The 9,393-nt window shown below is 53.0% G+C and overlaps 1 protein-coding gene across 1 annotated transcript; it reads left to right on the top strand.

Moving 5' to 3' along the window:
• The first annotated feature begins 2,031 nt into the window (after positions 1-2,031).
• Positions 2,032-3,768, top strand: LOC104361839 (C-C motif chemokine 4). The gene is made up of 3 exons (XM_009968041.2): positions 2,032-2,208; positions 2,774-2,885; positions 3,231-3,768. The coding sequence occupies exons 1-3, from the start codon at positions 2,139-2,141 to the stop codon at positions 3,316-3,318; spliced, it is 270 nt and encodes an 89-aa protein (XP_009966343.2). The 5' UTR covers positions 2,032-2,138; the 3' UTR covers positions 3,319-3,768.
• Positions 3,769-9,393: the final 5,625 nt, after the last annotated feature.

The raw sequence follows: 9,393 nt of genomic DNA, 5'->3' as shown, positions 1-9,393 counted from the left end.
CCAGGCCTAGGAGCCCACTCACAAGCCTGAGCATCGTCTCTGCAGTGGAGGGGGGTTTGACTCCAGCTGCACCTACAGGCTGTGGCAGGACGACAGGAAGCCCCAGCTCAGCTGCCCCTGAAAGTCTCTCCCATGCCAGGCAGGTTCTCCACCACTCATTTATCATCTTTTTGGCCAGAAAATCCATCTTGTACTCAAGAGAGCTTTTGGAGGAAGAAGTTCAGGCTGAAAAAATGTCTCAGGTGTGGCAAACCATGTCTTCCAGCAAACTCCTCACTCTCCTGGAGGCTGAGGTTGGGGGTGGCAAAAGACCCTCCTGTCTGCAAAGACCCTCCGAAGCAGGGTGAGATCTTGTCATTTGATTGTTTTGTGGAGGCCTGTGACTGTTACGGTGACTGTGAGCAGTCAGTTGCCTCACCAATCTGGTAACCTTCAAAGATAGATGGCTGGCCAGGTAGATGAGAGCAGAGGGATGAGTGAGTGTTGCTTATTTTGACTTTAGTAAGGCTCCCATACCGTCCTCATAGGCAAACTGATGAAGAATGGATTAGATAAATGGCAGTGAGAAGGACTGAGAAGTGGCTGAATGGCTGGGCTTGGAGGGTTGGGACCCATGGCACAAAGTCCAGCTGGAGGTCAGTCGTAAGTGGAGAACCAGAGGGATTGGCACTGGGGCTAGTACGGTTTAATATCTTAATGACCTGGATGATGGGACAAAGTACACTCCCATCAAGTTTGATGATGACACAAGGCTGGGAGAAGTGGCTGACACACCAGAGGGATGTGCTGCCATCCAGAGGAACCTCGTCAGGCTGGAGAAATGGGCTGAAAACAACCTCATGAAGTTCAACAAGAAGAAGTGGAAGGTCAACACTCCCAGGCACCAGTATATGCTGGTGTTGAACAGCTGGAAAGCAGTTTGGCACAAAAGGACCCTGGGCTCCTGGTGGACACCAAGCCGGACATGAATGGCAATGTGCCCTTGCCACAGAGAAGGCCAACAGGCTCCCGGGCTGCATTGGGAGGAGCATTTCCAGCAGGTGAAGGGAGGTGACCCTTCCCCTCTGCTCAGCACTGGTGAGGCCACTCCTGGAGTGTCGGGTCCAGTTCTGGGGTCCCCAGTGTGAGAGACATATAGACATACTGGAGAGAGTCCAGCAAAGGGCCACGAAGATGATTAAGGGACAGGAGCATGTCTCCTATGAGGAGAGGCTGAGAGGGCTGGAATTGCTCGTCCTGGAGAAGAGGAGACTCAGGGGGATCTCATCAATGTGTGTGGGGTGCAAAGTAGATGGAGCCTGACTCTTTGCAGTGGTGGCCAGTGACAGGACAAGAAGCAATGGGAAATTCTATTTAAACACCAGATAAAACTTTATTACTGAGCCCTGAAACAGGTTGCCTAGTGAAGTTATGGAATCTCCCTCCCTGGAGATATTCAGAGCCCATCTGGACACAGTCCTGGGAAGCCTTCCCAGCTGACTGCTTTGAGCAGGGACTGGACAATCTCCAGGGGTGCCTCCAGCATCAGCTCCTCCATGGTCCACATGAAATCAAACACTGTGGGACTGGGGGGGAGCAGAGTGCTTTGGGTAACACAGAGCCTGCTGTCCAGCCACCTCTCAGCTTCACGTGCTGCAGTTTAGCAACCTTTGATAAGCACCAGTCACAGAACAGCACAAGAGTGCTTTGGAGCCTGCCTGGTTTGTTTTTCCAGAGTTGCATAATCTTAGACAAACACTGTATCTTTTGCTATGCAGACTGACAGGGAAAATCCCTCCCATAGTTCAGATAAAGAGTTCTTCTCTTTGTGGCTATGCCACTTGGCACATTTTGGTTTCGTTTTGATTTGATCAAATCGAAAATGAGCACCAAGTCATTGCTCAACATACTTGGCTCCAATGTGAACCATATCCCATTCTTTCCGATTTTTTTTTTTTTTTTTTTTTTTTTTTACAAATTCCCTTCAGCTATTTCACTTTCGTGACATCCTCTGTCATCATTCTGGAATTTCCACTTGGGCTTCTCCCTGCTGCCTCCAGGACTCCCTATTAAAAGGGAGCTGAATCCAGCTGCAGCAGTTGGAGTCGCGTCTGCTGGAGCTTCTGGTGCTGCTCTGACTGCCCTCACCCGTCGGGAAGATGAAGGTCTCTGCAGTCATTTTTGTTCTTATCATTGCAGCCTCTTGCTCCCAAACTCTCTCTGGCCCAGGTGAGTCCTGCTTTTTCATTTGTGAAGGAAGAACAGATCTGAGCCTTTGTTATCATTTCTCCATTGAGGTCCCCTGGCAGATAACTGGGAATTTTTCAGCATTTGTACCACTCTCTGCTCTGCACTGAGATCAGCTACATGTAGGAACCCCAGAATTAGACCCCCATCTAGCCATCATCATCCATCCATCCATCCATCCATCCATCCATCCATCCATCCATCCATCCATCCATCCATCCATCCATCCATCCATCCATCCATCCATCCATCCATCCATCATCCTGGGCTCAGAGTACTTATTCTTGGTTATAGTTTAGAGACTTCAGTCTCTGCCCTGGGTCTGGGGGAGGTGGGGAAACAAAGCTGTGAGCAATGACTGGGTGGGAATCTCCCTCAGTACATGACAATACTGTTCCTGGCATTGGACCAGATGATCCCCAATTTCCATTTCAACCTTAATTATTCTGAAATTCCTCACTCCCTTCCCTGCTAGCATGGCTCCCTGAGCTGACGGGCTCACTGCTCCTGACACACAGCTCACATTGCCTCTTCTTGCCTCTTCCAGTTGGATCCGACCTCCCAATCTGCTGCTTCTCTTACACACACCACAAGCTCCCGTGGAAGCTCATCCTGCGTCACTATAGCACCAGCACCAGTTGCACGCTGCCGGCCATTGTGTGAGTACCAGTGTTGGCTCCTGGGTGCAGACCAGCTGGGGCAGCGCGGGGACAGTCGCTGCGGGGTGTGCGTGTGCGAGTGACGAGCTCTGCAGGGTGGGTGCGGGCACGGGGGGCTGCACGAACAGAGCAGGGTGAGGGGAACCCCAAGGGGAAAGGGCGTGCACAGGGACTGCCAAGAATGCTCTTGTGGGGACACCCAGGGATGTTCCTGCAGGAGGTGAGGAGGTAGTGTGGAAAAAGGGTAGGAATGGGGGATATTGCAGTGCCCCAAAGCTGGGATCCAGGCTCTCCTGGGATGTAGGTCTGAGCAGAGATCTAATGTGTCTCGTCCCCGTTCCACAGGTTCATCACAAAGAAAGGCCGCCAGGTCTGTGCCAATCCCAGTGACACCTGGGTTCGAAGTTACCTACAAATGTTGAAGCAGAACTGAGTAAAGAAAGCGGCAAGCGTAGCTGCTATCAGGCATGAGTTGCATTATTCTGAGCTCCTGTGATGGAGCAGAACATTGGGGCAACAGGAGCTTCATAAACCCACAACATCTTCAGGAGGCTCCGGGGGACTGCTGGAAGGACACCACGAGACACCTCGTGTTGGGGTGCTGCTACTTGCCCTTGGCTTGCACAGACCAGTCTGCAACCTCATCCCTCTGCCCTGACACCTCTGCTGTGGCCTGGGAAGGCCCATGGGACTGTACCTCTATTGTTTTTATATTATTTAAAATTTTCATTTAAAATTTCAGAAATTATCATATAGGATAGGCAGCACTTTCTTCTGTGGATAATAATGCTATTTATGGGCGGGTGGAAGGGAAGGTATTTATGGAAGGGTGGCTCAGCATCTCAGCATTGGATGATGGGTGGCCCTGGCTTACACATGTGAAGTCATGATACTTGAGAATAAAGAATTTGTACAAAACCTCTGCTTTTCTTCCTTTATGTGCCTCTGTATATGTTCACCAGCACTGAGACAGAACCTCACCCTGAGCCTAGCCACACACTCTATATGGCATGTGATGATGAGAAATGGCTTGAGGCAAACCCATAAAGTTTCTATACTGCACAAATACAAATATCCACTGACACCTCATTTCCCCACCACATATATCCCTGCCTCCCCAAATCTCTACAGAATTAGACATGTTTGTATGCACATATGGTTTTTTTACATACATGAGTATGCTCTCCACACACCCCAGGCACATTCCATATGCTTGCTCGCCGCTCCCAGCCCCACACACCACACCCCAAAGCGGTGCCTGGGTGTGCTGTGTGTGCAATGGGGTGGTGACGGGACACTTTGCTGTAAGGGGTAAAATCCTGCCAGAGGCTTTGTGGGGGGAGCAGGGAGAGCCTCTCACGGTCAGATGGGAGGAAGCAGAGGACATGGAGTGGCTGCAGTGCTGGGGCTGACGCGGGAGCTGGCAGGTACCCGGGGCTCATGAGCTGCTCATTGTCCCTCATGCTGAGGGTGTTGGGGTGCAGAGCAGGGCCAATTCCCTGCCCATGCCCACCCCTCCTAGCCATTTCTGCCAGCTATGCAGCAGTATTTCCCTGCACAGAGCCCACAGGCACCCACACACACACTGTCAGCATTCCTGTGTTGTCTCTCCTCATACATATCTGTTCCTCTGAGACATCACCACATCTCTGCCTGCCAGCCTCACTGTGCAGCTGGGTCCTGCCGGTGCTGCCTGGAGAGGGGCAGGGACCCCTGCTTTCTTTCTGATCAACCCCAATGGGGTTTGTTCTCCACTATCCCACCTGTAGAACAAAGGGAAGGATTCAGCTATGCTGCAGGGGTAAAACAGCCACCAGTAAACCTTCTGGAGTCATTCCAAGGACATGGATTTTCGTGGGGACGTGAATGGTAGGGAGCAGGTCCCAACAGTAATAGCACAGTGCTGGGCATGACTTGCCCATTGCAATAGTGTTCAGCACTCCTCTGCTTCTGCACACTGAGAAGAAATGACCCCACAACATGGCCTTGCAGCCATCCTGGTCCAGTCTGTATTTCTTCTTCCTAATGCAAAAAAAGCCTTTTGTTATTGTTTCATTTTTTCCTGAAGCTATAGATCTGACTTGGCAATTCTGAAGCTGGGAAAGCACCTCCACGTTGTCTTGTGATTTCCCTCTAGTCTTGTGTTTTCCAGGCTGGAAAGCTGGCTGCAGGGAGGAGGGCTCATGGGGCACCCAAGGAGCAGCATCCCAGTGAAGGGAAAACCCAGCCCAGGCACAGTGTTGTGTCCCAGGAGATGGTTCTGGTGATGGAGGACCAAATGGAGGGGTCCTCTCCAGCTCTATGGGGATGGGTCCTGACCACTATGTTGGGAGCATGATCTGGGGGAGACACAGGCTCTCACTCACCAGGCAGGGTCCCTCTGCTCCCTTGGCACAGCAGGATCCTAGCAGAGAGGGTCAGGTCCAAACTGGGATAAGGTGAGTCAGTGTATTTGCAAAAATCTTGTCCCACTCTATGGCCAGGGTTTACCATTGTAGGGGAGAGACAAAAATCTGCAGAGGTGTATCCTGAGCAGGGGTTCCCCACTGCACCATGAAACACAGGGTCAGAGAGTGGCCACTGCATGGTGGAGTGGATGGACAGGAGCTGCTGCCTGTGGTGGGCAGGCCAGGAGCCAGGAAAGGGGGTGCTGGGGCCTCCTCTACCCCCTGAGGGCACCCCAACCCCCCCATGCCTGCTGCATGCTCAGATGCCTTTTGTGCCAAGAAGCTGAGTTTGGTGCTGCAGAGGAACTGCAGGAGCCCAAAACCGTCTCTGATTTGGGGCTCTGCACACTGTGAGGGGATGGAAGATGGACATCATGGTGAAGGGAAAGGCTGGGACAGGTACGAGGTTTGACCCAAGCCCGGGGTGCAGGAAACAGGCTGGAGAACTTGGTGCTGCAGCCGGCTCTTCTCTGGACAGTCCCTGGCCGGGAGCCCGGGCATGTGTGGGAATCTCCCTCTCCAGCCTTTCTGGTTTCGGTTTCCTGCCTGAAACTCTAGGAGCAGCAGCCAAGCCAGCCTGCTCCAGGGGCTCTGCTCCCCCCTTTCCCAGACCCATCACCCCTGGCACCAGCCAGGCCTCACGAGGGCAGGTCTCTGAGTGGGGGCTGTGGCAGCCCAGCCCGGGGATCCTGTGCCTGCTTGCACTGCGTGGATGTCCAAGCTGATCCGTGGAGATGGGGTTGGTGGGGGGCAGCACCATGGTGGGAGTCTGTAAGAGCAAAGGAGAAATCACAGCTCCAGGGGTCAAACATGCAGGGATCAGCCTGGCTGCAGCCTTTTGGTCTGCTGCCAGCTCTGAGCAGGGGAGGGCAGCCAGGAGGGGACACTTGGACAAGCCAGGAGAGCTGCTGTGGGGAGAGATACTGCAGAATCCAGGGGATGCATCAGCCGCTCTCGATGGTCTTGTCTTGAGCCCTTTCTTGCCCGCTGCACAGAAATCTGCAACAAATGGCTTGGCTATAGAAGAGTCCCTGGCCCTGACACCCTTCTCCATGTCAACTCTGACAGCCCAACACTCTCTTTCTTGCAGGTTTCTTTCCTCTGCAAGCAGTTCAGGGTCATCTGTGCTGCAAAATGAGATGTGAGTTGGGATGGGCCCCACCATGAGACTGCATGTAGGACACAGGGCACAAATAAGCCTGGAGCCAGGTATCAAGTCTCAAGACACAAGTCAGGACTCATCAAGGCCAAGTGGTTCACCAGCCAGATCTGAGCCAAAGAAATGTGAGCCCAGTGGAGAGACAAGGGAAGACTTTATCTCCCCAGTTGCCTGCTGGAAGGTGCCTATCGCTCAGCAATCAGCTTCTCATGTGCTTGCAGAGGTGGACAAAAGCCAAGGCCAACTGCTCCTGGGGGGGCCTGGCAGGTCAACTCTACTGGACCCCATGAACCACAGGATTTTTATTCACTGTCTGTTGTGGCAGAGGGTTCCCAGAAGGTCAGGAGACCCACATGGTGCCATGGGCAAAGCACCTGATAGCCTGGTTCTCTCTGGTCTTTTTGAGACCATGAACCCTGTGGCTGATCCCTTTCTCCCAGTGAAGCTGGGAGAGACCCTGGGAAGGGAGGTGAGCCATGCAGACCTTCAGCTCCAAAGGCTGCACTGCCTCCCTGCTGGCCCCCATTCCTAACCCGATTCTGTAGCTGCCCCCTCCATCAGCCCCTGCGGGGCAGTTCTCACCGCCTTTCGCTCCTCTCGGCCATTTGTCTCAACATGAGGAGTACAGTTGTGGTTATTTCTAGCCAATGTTGCTGAAACACTGGCTATATTAGGGGTTGTATACCCTGACATGTCCTCTCCCTGCAGCTCTTTGATGCTGATGGTTTGAGCTTGGCCTCACTGCTCAGCCGCTTTGAGTTCTGTCTTTCTAACCTACACTGGCCATGTTCTTGCAGCTCCACGTCACTCAAGAAGCCTTTCTCCTAAACCCACCCATTTATATGTCCCATCACTGGTGATTCCCTGTGGAAAGTGGGGACTGGACGGATCAGTGCTAAACACAAACATGGTCTGTATGTTTGCTTAGCTCCTGACGGGATCATGATGGTCCCTCTGGTTGAACCTTGTTGCTCTCCTTGTAGCTGCCCTCTGCTCCCAGTCCTGCTCTGCTCCAGGTGAATCCATCTCTGTCTTTGGGTTGTTTTCTGCTCTCCTGGAGGAAGAAGAGCTCATGATGGTGACCTGTAATGCCTGAGGAACAGGCATGACCTTCTCTGACTCCTTGGTCTGGAATATGGCTTGCTGGGAGTGCTTATTCTTAGCTGGTCATGCACATCCACGTTGTGACCCCTCCTGGTCATATGTATTGAGCCCTGCATTCCAAATCTCTTTCAGCTGTCCCTGACACAGCTGTGTATTGATTCACACGCACTTGGCAGAAGCTTTTCAGGAAACATGTGAAGGACTATTTCTACATGACCAACAGGTGCCAGCAGCCGGCTGTTGTGTGGATATGGGATCTTGCCTGTGCAAGAAGACTTCGGCTTGGCCCCACAAATCTTTCTCACTCTTGGGACCAAGAGTGGGACTTGTTGGGGTGTTATGTGGGATTGGCCATCACTCAGTCCTGGCAAGGAGAAATGCTTTCCAGTTGCAAGGAGATGTCTGAGAAGGATCTGCCCATGCTGACACTGGGATAAGCCCAGTGGAGGGAGGATGAGAGGTTGTTCCTGGTACCCTGTGGGGTGCAGCCACCCCAGCACAGCTGAGAAAGTGCTCCCAGGCGAGGTGTTTGGAAATGCCCAGAAGGTATCCACCCCAGGAGACACCAACCACACTCTCTGCAGTGGCCACTTGGGACTGTGGTCTGTGGTTCTTCTCTCTGCCAGCAGCAAGTTGAGGCAGAGCCAGGAGTCTGGCCTAGGGACCTTCTCTGATGTCTTAGCACCTCCCCTTGTCTGACTGCCTCCATACCAGGCAACAGTCACAAAAAGGACATTTCCCAGCCCTGGTGTGACTTAGTGCAGCTCTGTGGTGATGTATGCCTTCCCCACAACAAAAGTTTCCTGGTCCTCCCCACTTCCGAGCTTCATCACCAGGAAGAAACATCAAGTCTGCCCTGACCCTGACTCTGTCTGGGTGAAGGCATTTGTGAACCTTCTGGGGACACACTGAGATGGGCACCTCCTCCTGGTCCCCCAGTGCCCCAGCTCTGGTCCCTGGTAGCCCAGCACCAGCCCTGGCTTCTTCCACTCCTCTTGCAAAGGAATGATTTTGGTGTTGTGAACTGCTCGGCTCTTGCTTGTCACGGTCCTGTGGGCAAGGAAGTGGGACCTGTGATCCCAATGGGGAGTGCTGGCCCCATCAGCCCAACTCACCCAACCTGGCTGCAGAGGCAAGCTTGTGCCTCAGATTCCCCATTTGTAAGTGAGGGATAGCAGTGCTTCAAAGCTTTCTGTGAAGTTCTCAAGGAGCCACTGTATGAAAGCAAACCATCATGAGCACTGTTTAATATTATATCTCCTCCATGCTTCTCTCCACTGCCGAGCTGTGTCCCAGGGTTCCCTCGGCTCCTGCCACAGTGGGCTGTGCCAGAGCTGCTGTGCAGGGATGCAGAACAGGGCCTTGTACCTCTTCCCTCCAGCTGAGCTACCTGCCCAGCCTGCAGAGCTTTTGGGCTCCTTTGAGAGCTACTCTGGGGCATCCCCCTTCTAACCTGGAGGGAAGGGGCATTTCAGGTATGCTGTTAATTAGCAATTTTCATCCTTAGTTGCTAGACATGGTTTCACACTGTCTTTAAGGAGTAAAACCTTCTGTGCATAATGCCTGTCTCCATAACTGAGCTTGGACACTGATGGAACTTCTCCCTAATGCACAGGCTTCCTCTTCCCACTCACCCCCAGCAAAGTGGTCCTTGAAGGACCCCCAAACCCTGCTCTCCACAGCCCAAACTCCTGGATGTGCAGGGGAAGGCATGGGGACCCGGCCATGAGCCACTCCCAGCCTCCCAGCTCCCTGCCTCTTTTCTCTCTGCATCTCCTTGATGCCCCTCTTCCCTCTG

The sequence above is a fragment of the Tyto alba genome, unplaced genomic scaffold, assembly GCF_018691265.1.
Source record: "Tyto alba isolate M040663 unplaced genomic scaffold, T.alba_DEE_v4.0 Super-Scaffold_19, whole genome shotgun sequence".
Taxonomy (NCBI): Eukaryota; Metazoa; Chordata; class Aves; order Strigiformes; family Tytonidae; genus Tyto; species Tyto alba.
Note: the sequence above shows the minus strand (reverse complement) of the source record. Positions and strands in the feature narration are given on the sequence as shown.

Excerpts from the sequence above, each read along its gene's own strand:
- LOC104361839 (XM_009968041.2), top strand. The coding sequence starts at position 2,139 with ATGAAGGTCTCTGCAGTCATTTTTGTTCTTATCATTGCAGCCTCTTGC. Across the intron at positions 2,209-2,773 it reads CCAAACTCTCTCTGGCCCAG|TTGGATCCGACCTCCCAATC; the intron begins GTGAGTCCTGCT and ends TGCCTCTTCCAG. Across the intron at positions 2,886-3,230 it reads TGCACGCTGCCGGCCATTGT|GTTCATCACAAAGAAAGGCC; the intron begins GTGAGTACCAGT and ends CCCGTTCCACAG.